Genomic DNA, 21,457 nt, shown 5'->3' on the forward strand with positions numbered 1-21,457 from the left:
TGGGGGAGCCTGATGGGCTGCTGTCTGTGGGGTCGCACAGAGTTGGACATGACTGAAGTGACTTAGCAGCAGCAGCAGCAGCAGAGATCTCTTCAAGAAAATTAGAGATACCAAGGCAACATTTCATGCAAAGATGGGCTCGATAAAGGACAGAAATGGTATGGACCTAACAGAAGCAGAAGATATTAAGAAGAGGTGGCAAGAATACACAGAAGAACTGTACAAAAAAGATCTTCATGACCCAGAGAATCAAAATGTGTGATCACTGACCTAGAGCCAGACATCCTGGAATGTGAAGTCAAGTGGGCCTTAGAAAGCATCACTATGAACAAAGCTAGTGGAGGTGATGGAATTCCAGTTGAGCTATTTCAAATCCTGAAAGATGATGCTGTGAAAGTGCTCCACTCAATATGCCAGCAAATTTGGAAAACTCAGCAGTGGCCACAGGACTGGAAAAGGTCAGTTTTCATTCCAATCCCAAAGAAAGGCAATGCTCAAACTACCGCACAATTTCACTCATCTCACACGCTAGTAAAGTAATGCTCAAAATTCTCCAAGCCAGGTTTCAGCAATATGTGAACCGTGAACTTCCTGATGTTCAAGCTGGTTTTAGAAAAGGCAGAGGAACCAAAGACAAAATGGCCAACATCCACTGGATCATTGAAAAAGCAAGAGAGTTCCATTAAAACATGTATTTCTGCTTTATTGACTATGCCAAAGCCTTTGACTGTGTGGATCACAATAAACTGTGGAAAATTCTGAAAGAGATGGGAATACCAGACCACCTGACCTGCCTCTTGAGAAACCTATTTGCAGGTCAGGAAGCAACAGTTAGAACTGGACATGGAACAACAGACTGGTTCCAAATAGTTTTGAAAAGGAGTATGTCAAGGCTGTATATTGTCACCCTGCTTATTTAACTTCTATGCAGAGTACATCATGAGAAACGCTGGACTGGAAGAAGCCCAAGCTGGAATCAAGATTGCTGGGAGAAAGATCAATAACCTCAAATATGCAGATGACACCACCCTTATGGCAGAAAGTGAAGAGGAACTAAAAAGCCTGTTGATGAAAGTGAAAGTGGAGAGTGAAAAAGTTGGCTTAAAGCTCAACATTCAGAAAACGAAGATCATGGCATCTGGTCCCATCACTTCATGGGAAATAGATGGGGAAACAGTGGAAACAGTGGGTGACATTATTTTTTTGGGCTCCAAAATCACTGTAGATGGTGACTGCAGCCATGAAATTAAAAGATGCTTACTCCTTGGAAGGAAAGTTATGACCAGCCTAGATAGCATATTCAAAAGCAGAGACATTACTTTGCCAACAAAGGTCCATCTAGTCAAGGCTATGGTTTTTCCTGTGGTCATGTATGGATGTTAGAGTTGGACTGTGAAGAAAGCTGAGCGCCAAAGAATTGATGCTTTTGAACTTTGGTGTTGGAGAAGACTCTTGAGAGTCCCTTGGACTGCAAGGAGATCCAACCAGTCCATTCTAAAGGAGATCAGTCCTGGGTGTTCACTGGGAGGACTGATGCTGAAGCTGAAACTCCAGTACTTTGGCCACCTGATGTGAAGAGTTGACTCATTGGAAAAGACTCAGATGCTGGGAGGGATTGGGGGCAGGAGGAGAAGGGGACGACAGAGGATGAGATGGCTGGATGGCATCACTTAGTCGATGGACATGAGTTTGAGTGAACTCCAGGAGTTGGTGATGGACAGGGAGGCCTGGCGTGCTACAATTCACGGAGTCAGAAAGAGTCGGACATGACTGAGCGACTGAACTGAACTGAACTGATGCACTAATAATGAAATATCAGAAAAATAAATTTAAAAAATCCCAGGTACAATTGCATCAGAAAGAAAAAAATACCTGGGAATAAATTTAAGGAAGGGAGAAAGACCTGTACTCTGAAAACTCTAAGACATTGATAAAGAAATATAAGAGAATGCAAGTAAATGGAAATGTATACCATGCTTACACATCGGAAGACTTAATATTGATAAAAGTTTATTGTACTAACCAAGGCAGTCTACTGCTTCAGTCCAATTCTATCAAAATACTCATGCATTTTTCAAGAAGTAGAATAGATAATCCTAAAATTTGTATGAAATACAGAAGATCTTGAATAGCCAGTTATATTTATTTTAGGTAATGGGAGCCATCTTTTTTTAAATATATATTAAGTATAAATGAGGCACCAGAAATGAACAAGATGAAGAGGTGGGAGTAAATATTAATGAAAGGGAAAAACAACCAGAAAATGAATGCCAGGGAAACATTTAAGTGAAGAAGGATCCAGATGAAGGGATTTACACAAGGAGACAAGGTGATATGAGGGAAAAATCAGGGGTAAATGGTATGACTGAAGTTGAAGAGCAGATGGTTTAAAGAAGGGGAGTATGGTCAGTGTGTGAGGTGCATCAGATAGTTTTATTTGACTCAAACTGCTTTTTCTTTTTGGATTTGACAATGAGGGGGTCATTATATGGCATCAGTTTTAATGGCAGATTCTCAGCAGAAGCTACTCTGGGTGGTCTAGTTACATTACATTGGATTGAGAAGTGAGTGCCAGGTGAGGAAGCATAAGTAAAATAGCATGATGGGGACAAGGAATGATACCAGAGAAAGCTGAACTATGACTGTTACAGAATGCTCTTCTACTTCATTATAGTAAGATATATTCATGATAGTAAAATTGAGAAAGAATGAAAGAATAAAAAACTCTTATAATCCTACACCCGTTTCATATCTTTGTAAAATTTAAAATGCTTTTCTTTTGTTTTATAGTTTGTTTTCCTTATTTTTTAAAGGAGTATAATAAGATGGGAAATATTATTTTGAGTAAATGCATATTACTTTAAACAAAAATTACACACAGGTCAAAAGAAAATACTATCTTTGTCAGGGATTGGCAGTCTTTTTCTCTAAAGACCCAGATAGTAAATATTTTAGGGTTTGAAGAGCATAATAGCTCTGTCAAAATGACTCATCTTTGCTGTTGTATCATGAAAGCTGCCATGAACCGTATGTAAGTGAACGAGTATAGCTATATGCAAATAAATTTTATTTACAAACACAGAGATAGGTCATATTTGGCTTTGAGGGTGCTAAGTTTGCTGACTGCTGCTTTATATTTTTTCAAAAAGAATAACTTAAAATTCTCTCACTCTTTTTTATATACAGATTTTTTTTAGCAAATAATTTCATGGTTTATATGTATAATCAAGGATCTGTGAATTCTCAATCTTCAAATATTCAGGTAAGATTTAAATTTTATGTTTTAAAGATTTTTAAAAACCTTTTTTATACTGGATACTTTGCTAATATAGAAGACCTTATTCACAGAGGATATATGTAAAGTGACCTATGTATGCCTCATTTCACCCATTGTTAGGGTTTCTTGAAGTCTTGATAAATTAAAGACGAACTAGACTGACTTAGATAATCACGATGGTGTGATCGATCACTCATCTAGAGCCAGACATCCTGGAATGTGATGTCAAGTGGGCCTTAGAAAGCATCACTACGAACAAAGCTAGTGGAGGTGATGGGATTCCAGTTGAGCTATTTCAAATCCTGAAAGATGCTGTGAAAGTGCTGCACTCAATATGCCAGTAAATTTGGAAAACTCAGCAGTGGCCACAGGACTGGAAAAGGTCAGTTTTCATTCCAATCCCAAAGAAAGGCAATGCTCAAACTACTGCACAATTGCACTCATCTCACATGCTAGTAAAGTAATGCTTAGAATTCTCCAAGCCAGGTTTCAGCAATATGTGAACCGTGAACTTCCTGATGTTCAAGCTGGTTTTAGAAAAGACAGAGGAACCAGAGACAAAATTGCTAACATCCGCTGGATCATCGAAAAAGCAAGAGAGTTCCATTAAAACATGTATTTCTGCTTTATTGACTATGCCAAAGCCTTTGACTGTGTGGATCACAATAAACTGTGGAAAATTCTGAAAGAGATGGGAATACCAGACCACCTGACCTGCCTCTTGAGAAACCTGTATGCAGGTCAGGAAGCAACAGTTAGAACTGGACATGGAACAACAGACTGGTTCCAAATAGGAAAAGGAGTACATCAAGGTTGTATATTGTCACTCTGCTTATTTAACTTTTATGCAGAGTACATCATGAGAAACGCTGGACTGGAAGAAACACAAGCTGGAATCAAGATTGCAGGGAGAAAGATCAATAACCTCAGATATGCAGATGACACCACCCTTATGGCAGAAAGTGAAGAGGAACTAAAAAGCCTGTTGATGAAAGTGAAAGTGGAGAGTGAAAAAGTTGGCTTAAAGCTCAACATTCAGAAAACGAAGATCATGGCATCTGGTCCCATCACTTCATGGGAAATAGATGGGGAAACAGTGGAAACAGTGGGTGACTTTATTTTTTGGGGCTCCAAAATCACTGTAGATGGTGACTGCAGCCATGAAATTAAAAGATGCTTACTCCTTGGAAGGAAGTATGACCAGCCTAGATAGCATATTCAAAAGCAGAGACATTACTTTGCCAACAAAGGTCCATCTAGTCAAGGCTATGGTTTTTCCTGTGGTCATGTATGGATGTGAGAGTTGGACTGTGAAGAAGGCTGAGCGCTGAAGAATTGATGCTTTTGAACTTTGGTGTTGGAGAAGACTCTTGAGAGTCCCTTGGACTGCAAGGAGATCCGACCAGTCCATTCTGAAGGAGATCAGCCCTGGGATTTCTTTGGAGGGAATGATGCTAAAGATGAAACTCCAGTACTTTGGCCACCTGATGTGAAGAGTTGACTCATTGGAAAAGACTGATGCTTGGAGGGATTGGGGGCAGGAGGAGAAGGGGACGACAGAGGATGAGATGGTTGGATGGCATTACTGACTCGATGGATGTGAGTCTGAGTGAACTCCAGGAGTTGGTGATGGACAGGGAGGCCTGGCGTGCTGCGATTCATGGGGTCACAAAGAGTCGGACATGACTGAGTAACTGAACTGAACTGAGACTGACTTAGTATATTCTACTCTGCAGCACAATTTAATTTGTTTATATTTTGTTGAATAAATGAATAGAAATTAAATAATAGTAAAACAAGCACAAATATTATTGAACCCAAAATCATAGACCGAAATCTTTTCTTTTGTTTTACCCCCATTGGAGAAGGCAATGGCACCCCACTCCAGTACTCTTGCCTGGGAAATCCCATGGACGGAGGAGCCTGGTAGGCTGCAGTCCATGGGGTTGCTGAGAGTCAGATATGACTGAGAGACTTCACTTTCACTTTTCACTTTCATGTATTGGAGAAGGAAATGACATCCCACTCCAGTGTTCTTGCCTGGAGAATCCCAGGGACAGAGGAGCCTAGCGGGCTGCCATCTGTGGGGTCGCACAGAGTCGGACATGACTGATGTGACTTAGCAGTAGCAGCATCCATCAATGAATCCTATTGATTCTACTTTTCAAATTATGTACTTAGAACCTACCTTCTTCCTTTCTCTCTGTCTGCTGATACCACTGTTTTTCAAGTAAAGATCATCTAGTTTGGGTTATTGTGAAAACTTCCTGAATAATCTCCCTGCTTCCACACTTTGCTCATTCCCTGGGTCAGGTCTCAACGTGACAACCAGATGAATCCTATTAATAAAACCTGAGTGAGTGAGTGAGTGAAGTCGCTCAGTCGTGTCTGACTCTTTGTGACCCCATGGACTGTAGCCTACCAGGCTCCTCCGTCCATAGGATTCTCCAGGCAAGAATACTGGAGTGGGTTGCCATTTCCTTCTGCAGGGGATCTTCCTGACCCAGGGATCAAACCTGGGTCTCCCACATTGGAGGCAGACGCTTTAACCTCTGAGCCACCAGGGAAGCTGGTCAGATCAAAAAAACCCAAAAAAACCAAAAAAACAAAAAACCAAAAAACCAAAAAAACAAAAAACCAACCTGGTCAGATCTTGTTGCTTCTCTACTCAGAAGCCTTCATGGGATGAGTTATTGTTCACAAAGTGAAAACCAATAAGAGAAAGCCCACATGCAGCATCAAAGACCCAGCACAGCCAAAAATAAAAATAAATAAAAACCTTTAAATAGGGTGAAATGGTGAAAATCATTTTAGTATCCTGCAGGCTTTACACAGTCTGATCCTCTTTACCTCTGTGACCTCATTTCCTGTTACTCTTTACATTGGTAATTCTGTTCAAGTCACATTGGCTTCCTTGCTATTCTTTAAACATACCAGACATGTTCTCCTTTCAAGAACTTTTCTCTATTTCCTCTCATACAGATGTTTGCTCTTTCCCAAGATACAATGTTTTTCTCTCTCATTTTCTTCAGTTCTTTGCTCAAAACCATCCAATTAGTCCTTGAGTAGTCCAGATTTCAAATTAAAAAAAAAATTTTTTTTTTTTTAATCTTATACTTTTAGCCATGGTGGGTCTTCATTGCTGCAAGCGAGCTTTCTCCAGTCGCAGCTGGCGGGGGCTGCTCTCCAGTCACAGTGGGTAGGCTTCTCATTGTGGTTTTTCTTGTTGCTGAGCTTGGGCTCCACGGTGCAGGTGCTTCAGTAGTTGTGGTATATGGACCTAGCTGCCCTGCAGCATGTGGAATCTTGCTGGAATCATGTAGACCAGGGATCAAACCTGTATGCCCTGCATTGGCAGGCAGATTTCTTTACTGTTGGACCACCAGGGGAGTCCAATCCCTATTTTAAATTGCACTCTTAATCTTTGTACTCTTTTACCTCTCCTGTTTTGTTTTTCTCCATAGTGGTTATCAATATATGATGTATCATATACTTTATTTATTGTTCCCTCAGTGCAATATAATCTTCATTTGACCAGAGCTTTTGGTTTGTTTTATTCAATGATGCCTCCCTAGTGCCTAGAAAAATGCCTATCACATAGCATATGATAAAAATTTGTTGAATATTATTGATATATATTACTTTACTTCTAATTGGAAAGGACCATTAATTTCCTTTTCTTGCTCCTTCTTGCTCCCCTTACTTCTAACATAGAAGAGTGCATTAATAAGAAAAATTACATTGATTTATACCAAAATATATAGCACCATGAGATTGTAGAAATTATATAATCTTCCTTTTTTGTTTGTAATGATGTTTGCTGTGTCTCCATGTTAATTGCACTGTGGTCAGAGACTGATTTGGTGTGATTTCAGTCCTTTAAAGTTTATTGTTGTGTTTCATGGCTCAAAATATGGTTTCATTTTTGTAAATGTTCTGTGTTCTTTAAAAAGAAAGTGTAATGTTACTCAGCCATAAAAAAGAATGATGTAATGCCATTTGTAGCAACAAAGATGGACCTGGGGATTTATATGTTAAGTGAAAAAAGATGGAGAAAGGCAAATATCATGTGATATTACTTATATGTGAAATCTAAAAAATGATGTAAGTGGAATTATTTACAAAATGGAAATAGACTCACAGACATAGAAAATATAACTTGTGATTATCAGAAAGGATGATGGAGGGAGAGATAAATTAGGACTTAGGGATTGATATATACATGTGATTATTTATAAAATAGATAAATGACAAGGATCTACTGTATAGCACAGTATATTCAATGTCTTGTAATAACTTGTAATGGAAAAGGATCTGAAAAAGAGTACATTTATATGTATGTATGTATAACTGAATCACTTTATTGTACACCTGAAGCTGCTGCTGCTGCTGCTAAGTTGCTTCAGTCATGTCTGACTCTGTGCGACCCCATAGATGGCAGCCCACGAGGCTCCCCCGTCCCTGGGATTCTCCAGGCAAGAACCTGAAGCTACTACTACATTGTAAATTAACTACATGCTTCAGTAAAAAGTAGTTAAAAAGAACTCTGTGCAAGAAAAGTGTATTTCATATAGTTAAAGTGTAGTATTCTATCTCTATGAGGTTAACATTCTATTCAAGTCCTCTATAGATTCTGAATGCTAGACTTACCTGTTACTGACAGAAATGTCTGCTTAAAAATCTTTAGTATGATTATGCATTTATTTTTATTATTATTTCATTTTTGACTTTTTATATTTTGAAGCTATGTTATTAAGTGAATGCAAATTTGGAATATTTATATCTTCCTGGTGAATTGAAACTCTTATCATTAAGAAACGTCCCTCTTTATCTCTAGTAATGCTTTTTGCCTTAAAGTCTACATTTCCAATATTAGTATTGCTTCAGAGTTATCCTTTTGGTTTGTGTTGGTGTGGTATATCTTTTTCTAGATCTTCAATTTTTTTTTGTGACCTTAAATTTTAGACATCTCATTTTAGCAGACTATCAGAATTTAAAGAATATCCAGAGTCACAATCTTTGTCTTTTAATTAATGACCTAAATTTCTATTTTGGAAAATAATTTTACCTAAAATATGATATAAAACTTTGGAAACGGTGTAAATTAATACACCAAGCATTGAACTGAAAAGTGGCATTAATATAGTGAAAGTGGCAAACCTGGGGAGATGTTTTTCTCTGAATGTCTTTTTATTCACAATGATATAAACAGTATACTGCTACTGCTAAGTCACTTCAGTCGTGTCCGACTCTGTGTGACCCCACAGACGGCAGCCACCAGGCTCCTGTCCCTGGGATTCTCCAGACAAGAATACTGGAGAGGGTTGCCATTTCCTTCTCTAATGCATGAAAGTGAAAAGTGAAAGTGAAGTCGCTCAGTCGTGTCCGACTCTTAGAGACCCCATGGACTGCAACCTACCAGGCTCCTCCATCCATGGGATTTTCCAGGCAAAGTACTGGAGTGGGGTGCCATTGCCTTCTCCGATAAACAGTATAGAGCCTATGAAAAGTATTCAGAAAGTTCTAAGTATAAAAAGTTAAGAAGTCATTAGAAAGTTTTGTCAACTCCTAGGTAACTACTTTACTTTCTCCCTTCTAGGGTCAATGCTACTACCAAGGATATATTGAAGGATATCCGAATTCTTTTGTCACACTTAGCACGTGCTCTGGACTGAGGTTATGTATATTTTGTCCTTGATATGCAAACACCATAGTTGTGATATTTGGCTGCAGTGAACTGGTTAGTTTATTCCAAGTGTGGAGCTGGTGGAGGATTTCCATGTGGAGAATATTCCCATGTGGATATTCCCATCATACCACTGAATGATATATTCCTCTGAATATGTTTCTTCTCTTATTTCTCCTCAATTCCCAGACAGACCAGAGACTTGTCACAACTTCCTTGAAAGTTTAGATTTCCTGGTGTCCTTGCTTTTATTCTTTATTGTGGAAATGACAGATGAACATGTTTGACTACAACAAATTGGAAGAGCTAAGTTCTGGGTAGCTTTTTTTTCAGCGAATATTTTTGTACCAGTTACTAGACTAGTGTCTGGAGATATAAAAATGCATAAACGAAGCATGCCCTTTCACGCGGGAAATCATCTGCAGAGAGAGGAAGCACTTTTGTATAAACAAATAATAATTATTATAGTACTTACTCATTTTTTCTAGTAATATCACTGTCTTAAACTCTCTAAGAATTGTAAAGTTTCCTCCTTTGTGCTTGGAGGGCTTTCCATTCTGTCAGGACATTCTTCATCTTCATTTTTGTAGTATAGGATCCTTGTTTTCACAAACGAATTTTACTTGCTGCTTTTTACATGGAATTCTAAAATTTGGTTTTTAGAGAATAGTCGCTAGAACTGTTACCTATATTCAAGGAAGAATACTTATAAAAGTTGTTTATATTACTTTAAATTTCTTATTCAGATTATGTACATAAAATTCATAAATGCCTTATAATTACTGCTAAATTTTATTTTTATGGATAAAATTGCTCATTATGTATCCTTTTGTTATACAAGCAATGTAAGCATTATAGTGCAAAACAGATCAAAATTTTTACAGATTTCTATATGCTGTTGCTTTCATTAAATCACTGACTTGGAGGACAGGGGAATGACTTGATCATGTAATGCTGTATACACAGTACTGCTGCATACCTAAGCAACTGCTAATTTCAGCTGTGTTTATAACTATAAAGAAAATTAGATAGATAGTTTTTGGAATTGGGAAAATTTTTATTTTTGGTCTGTTCAGAGTCATCTACAAAATACAAAGACTGTGGGACAAAATACAGAGCCCAAAAACATTCTGTATCTTTTCTTTCTTCTCCTTCCCCTCTTTCCTTCCTCCTCCTCATCCTCTTTTTGGAATTCTGTCAGAGTTTTATAATATAGAATTAATTATAGAATTAGTTAAAATTAGAATTATAAAATAGAATGAAAATCAGTAAAATTTTGTCCTTAATTTTACAGAGGAATATTGCAGTTTGAAAATGTTTCGTATGGAATTGAGCCTCTGGAATCTGCATTTGAATTTCAGCATCTTCTTTACAAACTAGGGAATGGAAAGAATGAATTTACAGTTCTTACTGAAAATAAAGAAGACACAGAACAAAACCCAATGGACTATAACATTTTTATAAGTGAAAAAGTGAGTTGTGCATGTTTTATTACTCTTTCAAGGCAGTTATTGTTTCTATTTATTTTTTTTTGTTTCTATTTATTTTTAAAGGAAATTTATTAACCCGTTAGATAGCTGTAGCTACTTTTCTTTAACATTCTCACTTTTTCTTAGCCTTAACAACTTCCTTTGAACCATACGTTACCTTCTTCTCTTTGCAACAATCATTTACTTTTTATTAACTGTGCATATTAGTGCATATTCAATATAAATGTTAAAAACTCACTTCCTGCTTTTATCTCTATATTCCTGGAAATTATCGATTAATCAAATATTTATGAAATCTGCATTTATAACCAAGAAATCAGCATTAATTAAATTATAGATATAATTAAAATGTCATAAGTTGAATTGCCATGTATGGCCAATGTAAATTGTTCACCTGTATAACTGCATGTTTTGGTCCTCACAAAAGTAGTTATGAAAGAGAAAATATTTTTGCCAAGTAAAAGTGGCATTAATATGCATAGTTTATATAAGAAGTATATGGAAGTGTTCACAATATATGTTCTACTTGGCTTCTGTCAGTTTTTTAAAAAATAGACCAAACTCATCAGAATTTAGCCAGACATGTAAAAATTAAGACATTTCTCAACCTCTCTTGCACCTAGGTAGAATTTTGTGACAAAGTTATAGATACTGACATGTGACAGATGTAACATGTCACATCTAGATAGAGTTCTAAAGGAAGAAAGCTTATCCTCTTGTCTTTTGCCCTTTCCTGCTGGCTGCAGTGTGAACATATTGGTACATCCTAGTCCACAATGATGGCAATGATACTCTACGTCGTGGAGCAGTAAGGTAGAATGAACCTTGCTCCTGAGGAATTTATAAGACTAAATCACCATGCCTCTTCAGTCTTTTAATATAAGAGAGAAATAAACTCCAACTTGTTTAATCCATTATTCTTGTGTCTCTGTTACAGCTTCTAATCCTATATCCAAAATAATACAGGTCTGAAATGTACAATGAAATGTACATGGAGTGCCAAAGTACTCAATGCTATCACACAAACACATATATATTTTAAAATGAAATTTTATTTACTAAATATGAGCAATTTTATTTTCATTCTAAGAATTTAGGAGAGTAATCTATAATGGCTTAGATTAATCAGTATGGTGGACATTGTTGGTGTTCTGGCCAAATTCTGTCAGATCCTTTTTTACTGTATTTTTGTATAGTGGGACATTTTGTCTTTGGTTGTGCTTTTTAAATATCTAGAATATGTTACTATATTTTAAAAGCTATTTTTACTTAAAAGTTTTCTTCCAGTTTTATTGAGATATAATTGGCAGTGTGTTGGTATAAGGTATACAGCATAATAATTTGATAAATATATTGTGAAATGATCACTGCAATAAGTAGTTAACATCTATCACAACATATAGTGTACAATTTTCTTTTTTTGTGCTGAGAACTTTTAAGATTAATTCTCTTAGAAACTTTCAAATATACATTGAAGTATTGTTAATTATAATCACCATGATGTGTATTCTATTTCCAGAACTTATTTATCTTATAATGGAAATTTGTACTTTTTGATCACCTTCACCCATTTATCCCACTTCACAGTACATACCTCTGGCAACCACCAACCTTTTTTCTGTACCTATGAGTCTGGTATTTTGTATTTGTTTTCTTCCCTAAGATTCCACATATAAGTGAGATCATACGGTATTTGTCTTGCTTTGTCTGACATTTCCTTTAGCAAAATGCTCTCAAGGTTCAATCATGTTGATGCAAGGGCAAGCTTTCCTTCGTTTTAATGGCCAGTAACATTCCTTTGTGTGTGTGTGTGTGTGTGTGTGTGTGTGTGTATGTATGCATGCACCAAGTTTCTTTATCCATTCATCAATTGATGGACATTTAGGTTATTTTCATGTATTAACTGTTCTAAATAATATTGCATTGAACATGGGGGTGCAGATAATCTCTTCAAGATGGTGATTTTTGTTTCCTTGGGATAAAGACCCAGAAGTGGAATTGCTGGATAATGGTAGTTTTTTCAATTTTTAAAATTTTTATTGGAGTATAGTTCGTTTACAATGTTGAAATAGATTCAAGGGTACAACAAAGTGATTCAGTTATACATATGTATGCATATATTCTTTTTCAGATTCTTTTCCATTATAAGTTATTAGAAGAATTCAATATACTTCCCTGTTCATTTATATCACTTTTTTAGATCCACATATAAATGATATCATGTTATATTTGTCTTTCTCTGACTTACTTCACTTAACGTGATAATCCCTACATCCATCCATGTTGTTGCAGATGACATTATTTCATTCTTTTTTTTTGGCTCACTAATATTCCTTTATATACATATAACACATCTTCTTTATCCATTCATCTGTTTATGGATATTTAGGTTGCTTCCATGTCTTGGCTGTTGTAAATAGTGCTGCTGTGAACACTGGGGTGCATGTATCTTTTTGAATTAGAGTTTTTATCTTTTGTGGATATATGCTGAGGAGTGGAATTTGCTGGATCATATGGTAACTCTGTTTTTACTTTTTAAAGGAATCTCCATACTGTTTATTCTCCATAGCGGCTGTATCAGTTTATATTCCCAGCAACAGTGTAAGAGGGTTCTTTTTTCTCCATACCCTCTCCAGAATTTATTTGTAGACTTTTTAATGATGGCCATTCTGACCAGTGTGAGGTAGTATCCCTTTTCAGTTTTGATTTGCATGTCAATTAGGATGTTGATCATCTTTTCATGTGCCTATTGGTGATCTTTATGTCTTCTTTGGAGAAAGGTTTATTTAGGTCTTCTTCCCATTTTTTTGATTGAGTTGTTTTTGTTAATATTGCTCTCTATGAGCTATTTGTACATTTTAGAGATTAATCCCTTGTTGGTTTCATTGTTTACAAATATTTTTCCCATTTCATAGGTTGTCTTTTTGTTTTGTTTATTGTTTCCTTTGCTGTGCAAAAGTTTATAAACTTAGAAGTTTGATTAGGTCCCAATTGTTTATTTTTGTTTTTATTTCCATTACTCTAATAAATGGCTCCAAAAAGATACTGCTTTGATTTGTGTCAAAAAGTGTCATGCCTGTGTTTTTCTCTAGAAGTGTTACAGTACCCAGTCTTACATTTAGGTCTTTAATCTGCTGTAAATTTATTTTTGTGTGTGTTGTTAGAGAATGTTCTAATTTCATTGTTTTACATGCAGCTGTCCAGTTTTCCTGGCACCGCTTATTGAAGAGACTGTCTTTTCTCTGTCTTATATTCTTGCTTCCATTGTCCTAGATTAATTGACCATAAGTGCACGGGTTTATTTCTGGGTTTTCTATTCCGTTCCATTAATCTATATGTCTATTTTTGTGCCAGTATCATACAGTTTTGATTATGTAACTTTGTAGTATAATCTGAGGACAGACTGTGATTTCCTCCAGCTCCTTTTTTCTTTCTCAAGATTGTTTTGTCTACTCAGGGTCTTTAGTATTTCCATATGAATTAAAAATTTTTTGTTGTAATTCTGTATAAAATTCTTGGTGATTTCATAGGGATTACACTGAATTGCCTCAGGCAATATGTTCATTTTGACAGTATTGATTCTCCCAATGTAAGACCATGGTATATCTTTCCATCTGTTTGTTCTGTCTGCAAGTTCTTTCATTAGCATCTTAAAGATTTTGGAATGCAGGTCTTTTGACTTCTCAGGTAGGTTTCTTCTTAGGTATTTTATTCTTTTTCATGTGGTGGTAAATAGGACTGTTGCTTTAATTTCTTTCCTAATCTTTTGTTGTTAGTATATAAAATGTAACAGATTTCTGTGTATTAATTTTGTATCTTATAATTTTACAAAATTCGTTCATGAGCTCAAATAGTTTTCTGGTAGTGTCTTTAAGATTTTCTATGAATAGTAACATGTCATCTGGAGACAGTGACAGTTTTACTTCTTCTCTTCAAAGTTAGGTTACTTTTATTTCTTTTTATTCTCTGATTGCTGTGATCAAGATTTCCAAAATCATGTTGAATATAAGTGGTATGAGTGGACATCTTTCTCTTGTTCCTGATCCTACAGGGAGTGTGTCCAGCTTTTCACCACTGAATATATGTTAGCTGTGGATTTGTCATAGTGAAATTGCTCAGTTGTGTCCAACTCTTTGCGACCCCATGGGCTGTAGCCTACCAGGCTCCTCCGTCCATGGGCTTTTTCAGGAAAGAATACTGGAGTGCGTTGCCATTTCCTTCTCCAGGAGATATTCCCGACTCAGGGATTGAACCCAGGTCTCCCACACTGTAGGCAGATGCTTTACTGTCTGAGCCAAATTTGTCATATATGGTCTTTATTATGTTGAGGTAGAAAAGATTCTCTATGCTCAATTTCTGGAGAGTTTGCTTTAAATCATAAATCATTGTTGAATTTTATCAAAACCCTTTTCTACATCTATTGAGATGATCATAAGTTTTTATCTTCAGTTTGTTAATGTCGTATATCACACTGCTTGATTTGCAAATATTGAAAACTCGTCAGTCTCCCTGCAGTAAATCTCACTTGATCGTGATGTATGATTCCTTTAATATGTCACTGGATTTGGTTTGCTGGTGTTCTGTTGAGGATTTTTGCATCAGTGTTCCGTGGTGGTCTAGTGATTAAGACTCCTTGCTTTCTGTGCAGGTGGTGCAGGTTCAACCCCTGGTCAGGGAACTAAGATACCATATGCTGCACTGTGTAGCCAAAACATAAGTCTAGGATCAGCTGACTTCACAGGACAATGCTACCAAACATTTAGTGAAGAGTTAATATGTATCCTTCTGAAACTATTCCAAAAAATTGCAAAGGAAAGAACACTTCCAAACTCATTCTATGAGGCCACGATCACCCTGATACTAAAACCAAGCAGAGATACAGTAAAAGAAATTTACAGGCCAATATTGCTGATGAACATTGATGCTTTTGTTTGGAGTTTTAAAATTGCTGATTTAACTTTATTATTTATTTATTTTTTTGATTTAACTTTAATACTTATGGTTGTTTGGTTTATATTTTCTGTTTCTTCCTGGTTTAGTCTTGAAAGATTGTGCCTTTCTAATAATTTATCTATTTTTTTTAGGCTTTCTATTTTATTGATGTTTAATTGCTCTTAGTAGTCTCTTATGATCCTTTGTATTTCTCTGGTGTCAATTGTAACTTCTCTTTTTTAATTTCTGATTTTATTCGTTTGGACACTCTCCCTTTTTTCTTGATGAGTTTGGCTAAAGGTTTATCAATTTTGTTTATCTTTTCAAAGAGTCAGCTTTTAGTTTCACTTTCTATTTCATTTATTTTGCTCTGATCTTTATGAATTCTTCCCTTACACTAACTTTGGATTTTATATGGTGGCCTTTCTCTAATTGCTTTAGGTGTAATATTCTGTTGTTTATTTGAGATTTCTCTTGTTTCCTGAGGTACACTTGCATTGCTATAAACTGGCTTCTTAGAACTACTTTTGCTGCATTTACAGGTTTTGGATCCTTATGTTTTCATTTTCATTTCTCTTTTTGTATCCTTGTGTTTTCATTTGTTTCTACATACATTTTGATTTTCTCTTTGATCTCTTCAGTGATCCATTGGTTGTTTAGTAGCATACTGTTTACCTTCTATGTGTTTTTGTTTTTGTAGTGTTTTTCTTGTAGTTGATTTCTAGTCTCATTGAATTGTGGTCAGAAAAGATGCCTGTTACTTTGATTTACTAAGGCTTGTTTTGTGGCATACCATGTGATCTATCCTGTAGAGTGTTCCATATGCACTTGAAAAGAACATGTATTCTGTTCTTTCAGATGGAATGCTCTCTCTATATCAATTAGGTTCATTTGGTCTGTTGTGTTATTTAAGGCTTATGTTTTCCTTATTGATTTTCTGTCTGGATGATCTGTCTATTGGTATAAGTGGGGTGTTGAAATTCCCTACTACACTTGTATTACAGTTGATTTCTCCTTTTATATCTGTTAATATTTGTCATGTATTCAGGTGCTCCTATGTTCAGTTCAGTTCAGTGGCTCAGTCGTGTCCGACTCTTTGCGACCCCATGAATCGCAGCACGCCAGGCCTCCCTGTCCATCACCAACTCCCGGAGTTCACTCAGACTCATGTCCATCGAGTCAGTGATGCCATCCAGCCATCTCATCCTCCGTCGTCCCCTTCTCCTCCTGCCCCCAATCCCTCCCAGCATCAGGGTCTTTTCCAATGAGTCAACTCTTCGCATGAGGTGGCCAAAGTACTGGAGTTTCATCTTTAGAATCATTCCTTCCAAAGAAATCCCAGGGCTGATCTCCTTTAGAATGGACCGGTTCGATCTCCTTGCAGTCCAAGGGACTCTCAAGAGTCTTCTCCAACACAACAGTTCAAAAGCATCAATTATTAGGTGCTCAGCTTTCTTCACAGTCCAACTCTCACATCCATACATGACCACAGGAAGAGAACCATGGCCTTGACTAGACGGACCTTTGTTGGCAAAGTAATGTCTTTGCTTTTCAATATGCTTTCTAGGTTGGTCATAACTTTCCTTCTAAGGAGTAAGCATCTTTTAATTTCATGGCTGCAGTCACTATCTGCAGTGATCTTGGAGCCCCCCAAAATAAAGTCTGACACTGTTTCCACTGTTTCCCCATCTATTTCCCATGAAGTGATGGGACCAGATGCCATGATCTTCGTTTCCTGAATGTTGAGTTTTAAGCCAACTTTTTCACTCTCGTCTTTCACCTTCATCAAGAGGCTTTTTAGTTCCTCTTCACTTTCTGCCATAAGTAAGGGTGGTGTCATCTGCATATCTGAGGTTATTGATATTTCTCCCGGCAATCTTGATTCCAGCTTGTGCTTCTTCCAGCCCAGCGTTTCTCATGATATACTCTGCATATAAGTTAGGCACATATATATTTATAATTTTATATCTTCATACTGTATTGATCCCTTGATTATTATGTAGTGTCCTTTTTTGGTTTCCTGTAACAATTTTTATTCTAAGTTTGTTTCTAAATAGGTCTATTTCATCTGATATAATTATTGCTATTTAAGCTTTCTTTTGATTTCCATTTGTGGAATACATTTTTCAATCCCCTCACTTTCAGTTTGTGTGTCTCTCTAGATCTGAAGCAAGACTCTTGTAAACAGCACTTATATAGGTCTTGTGTTTGTATCTATTCAATTGCTGTATGCTTTGGTTAGAACACTTAATTTCTTTGCATTTAAGATAATTATCAATATTAATGTTCCTGTTGCCGTTTTGTTAATTGTTTTTGGATTTGTTTTGTAAATCTTTTTTTCCTTTTTCCTCTTTTGTACTCTCCTCTTGTTTTTGATGACTGTTGAGTATTTTTAGTTGTATGTTTAGAATTTGTTTTCTTTTTTGTATGTATATCTATTATGGATTTTTTTCTGTGGGTCAGTTAGTTCAGTTCCTCAGTTGTGTCTGACTCTTTGCGACCCCATGGGCTGCAGCATGCCAGGCTTCCCTGTCCATCACCAACTCCCAGAGCTTGCTCAAACTCATGTCCATCGTACTGGTGATGCCATCCAAGCATCTCATCCTCTGTTGTCCCCTTCTCCGCCTGCCTTCAATCTTTCCCAGCATCAGGGTCTTCTCTAATGAGTCAGTTCTTTGCATCAGGTGGCCAAAGTGTTGGAGGTAACATGAGGTCTGTGTATATATGTGATTATTTCATGTTGCTGATACCTTAATTTTAAATGCATTTAAATAAACTTGCATTTGTACTCTCTTCTCACAATTACTGTTTTCAACATCACATTTTTACATTTGAATGTTTTGTGTATCTCTTAACTGCTCTTTGTTGATGCAGATGATTTTACTTTTGTCTTCTAACCTTCCCAGTTACTCTGTGTATGTATGAGTTCCTACCTTTGCTGTATGTTTGCCTTTGCCGATAAAGTTATTTTGAAATTTTCTTATTTCTAGTTGTAGCCTTTTATTTATTTATTTTTTTTGTCTAGAGAAGTTCCTTTACCATTTGTTGTAAAACTGGTTTGATTGTGCTGATTTCTTTTCGTTTTTACTTGTCTGTAAACCCTTTGATTTCACCATCAAATCTGAATGAAAGTCTTGCTTGGTGGCATACTCTTAGTTTTAGCTTTTTCCTTTTTATCACATTAAATATATGGTGCCAATTTTTTCGTGGCCTGGAGAGTTTCTGCAGAAAAATCAGCTAATAGCCTTAAGGGAGTGCTCTTATATTAGTTGATTTTCTTTTCCTCTTGCTGCTTTTACTGTTTTCTCTTTATGTTCATTTTTTTCCATTTTGATTATAATATGTCTTGGTTTGTTCCTTTTTGGGTTAATCCTGTATGATAGTCTCTGTGCTTCACTTCTCTTCAGCTTTCAGAAGTTTTCAACTATTATTTTTTCAAATATTTGTCAGGCTTTTTCTCTCTGGGATCTTCTGGGACCCCTATAATGTGAATATTAGTGTTCTTGGTATTGCCCCAGAGATCTTTTAAACTGTCTTCATTTCTTTTCATTCTCTTATTCTTTCTGGTCATCACCAGTGAGTTCCTCTACTCTCTTCCAGCTCACTGATCAATTCCTCTGTATCATTTAATCTACTATCAGTTCAGTTCAGTTCAGATGCTCAGTTGTGTCCGACTCTTTGCAGCCCCATGAATTGTAGCACGCCAGGCCTCCCTGTCCATCACCAACTCCTGGAGTTGACTCAAACTCATGTCCATCAAGTCAGTGATGCCATCCAGCCATCTCATCCTCTGTCATCCCCTTCTCCTCCTGCCCCCAATCCCTCCCAGCATCAGGGTCTTTTCCAATGAGTCAACTCTTCGCATAAGGTGGCCAAAGTACTGGAGTTTCAGCTTCAGCATCAGTCCTTCCAAAGAACACCCAGGACTGATGTCCTTCAGAACGGACTGGTTGGATCTCCTTGCAGTCCAAGGGACTCTCAAGAGTCTTTTCCAGCACCACAGTTCAAAAGCATCAATTCTTCAGAGCTCAGCTTTCTTCACAGTCCAACTCTCACATCCATACATGACCACAGGAAAAACCGTAGCCTTGACTAGATGGACCTTTGTTGGCAATGTAATGTCTCTGCTTTTGAATATGCTATCTAGGTTGGTCATAACTTTCCTTCTAAGGAGTGAGTGTATTTTAATTTTATGGCTGCAGTCACCATCTGCAGTGATTTTGGTGCCCCCCAAAATAAAGTCTGACACTGTTTCCACTGTTTCCCCATCTATTTCCCATGAAGTGATGGGACCAGATGCCATGATGTTCATTTTCTGAATGTTGAGCTTTAAGCCAACTTTTTCACTCTGCTCTTTCAATTTCATCAAGAGGCTTTTTAGTTCCTCTTCACTTTCTGCTATAAGTAAGGGTGGTGTCATCTGCATATCCGAGGTTATTGATATTTCTCCTGGCAATCCTGATTCCAGCTTGTGCTTCTTCCAGCCCAGCGTTTCTGATGATATACTCTACATATAAATTAAATAAGCAGGGTGACAATATACAGCCTTGACATACTCCTTTTCCTATTTGGAACCAGTCTGTTGTTCCATGGTCGGTACTAACTGTTGCTTCCTGACCTGCATATTGGTTTCTCAAGAGGCAGGTCACGTGGTCTGGTATTCCCATCTCTTTCAGAATTGTCCACAGTTTATTGTGATCCACACAGTCAAAGGCTTTGGCATAGTCAATAAAGCAGAAGTAGATGTTTTTCTGGAACTCTCTTGCTTTTTCTATGATCCAGTGGATGTTGGCAATTTGATCTCTGGTTCCTCTGCCTTTTCTAAAACCAGCTTGAACATCAGGAAGTTCACGGTTCAGTATTGCTGAAGCCTGGCTTGGAGAATTTTGAGCATTACTTTACTAGCGTGTGAGATGAGTGCAATTGTGCAGCAGTTTGAGCATTCTTTGGCATTGCCTTTCTTTGGGATTGGAATGAAAACTGACCTTTTCCAAGTCCTGTGGCCACTGCTGAGTTTTCCAAATTTGCTGGCATATTAAGTGCAGCACTTTCACAACATTCTCTTTCAGGATTTGGAATAGCTTAACTGGAATTCCATCACCTCCACTAGGTTTGTTCGTAGTGATGCTTCCTAAGGCCCACTTGACTTCACATTCCAGGATGTCTGGCTCTAGGTGAGTGATCACACCATCCTGTTTCTCTGGGTCATGAAGATCTTTTTTGTATAGTTCTTCTGTGTATTCTTGCCACCTCTTCTTAATATCTTCTGCTTTTGTTAGGTCCATACCATTTCTGTCCTTTATCGAGCCCATCTTTGCATGAAATGTTCCCTTGGTATCTCTAATTCTCTTGAAGAGATCTCTAGTCTTTCCTATTCTGTTGTTTTCCTCTGTTTCTTTGCATTGATCACTGAGGAAGGCTTTCTTATCTCTCCTTGCTGTTCTTTGGAACTTTTCATTCAGATGCTTATATCTTTCCTTTTCTCCTTTGCTTTTTGCTTCTCTCCTTTTCACAGCTATTTGTAAGGCCTCCTCAGACAGCCATTTTGCTTTTTTGCATTTCTTTTCCATGGGGATGGTCTTAATCCCTGTCCCTGTTCAATGTAATGAACCTCAGTCCATAGTTCATCAGGCACTCTATCTATCAGATCTAGTCCCTTAAATCTGTTTCTCTCTTCCACTGTATAATTATAAGGGATTTGATTTAGGTCATACCTGAATGGTCTAGTGGTTTACCCTAATTTCTTCAATTTAAGTCTGAATTTAGCAATAAGGAGTTCATGGTCTGAGCCACAGTCAGCTCCTGGTCTTGTTTTTGCTGACTGTATAGAGCTTCTCCATCTTTGGCTGCAAAGAATATAATCAGTCTGATTTCAGTGTTTACCATCTGGGATGTCCATGTGTAGAGTCTTCTCTTGTGTTGTTGGAAGAGGGTGTTTGCTATGACCAGTGCGTTCTCTTGGCAAAACTCTATTAGCCTTTGCCCTGCTTCATTCTGTACTCCAAGGCCAAATTTGCCTGCTGCTCCATGTAACTCTTGACTTCCTACTTTTGCATTCCAGCCCCCTATAAT

The 21,457-nt window shown here is 37.1% G+C and overlaps 1 protein-coding gene across 5 annotated transcripts in view; it reads left to right on the forward strand.

The window, feature by feature from the left end:
• The window catches only part of ADAM32 (ADAM metallopeptidase domain 32), a 174,347-nt gene that overhangs the window by 17,163 nt on the left and 135,727 nt on the right, over nt 1-21,457 (forward strand). For all 5 annotated transcript variants that reach the window (XR_011564439.1, XM_070781446.1, XM_070781445.1 and 2 more), the window contains 3 exons: nt 3,187-3,262; nt 8,877-8,953; nt 10,258-10,435. Coding sequence is in view for 4 of the 5 variants with exons in the window: in XM_070781446.1 (XP_070637547.1) it covers nt 3,187-3,262; nt 8,877-8,953; nt 10,258-10,435 (331 nt within the window). In the remaining variant the exon portion in view is untranslated. The remainder of the gene's footprint in view (nt 1-3,186; nt 3,263-8,876; nt 8,954-10,257; nt 10,436-21,457) is intronic.

Source organism: Bos indicus, chromosome 27 (genome assembly GCF_029378745.1).
Source record: "Bos indicus isolate NIAB-ARS_2022 breed Sahiwal x Tharparkar chromosome 27, NIAB-ARS_B.indTharparkar_mat_pri_1.0, whole genome shotgun sequence".
NCBI lineage: Eukaryota > Metazoa > Chordata > Mammalia > Artiodactyla > Bovidae > Bos > Bos indicus.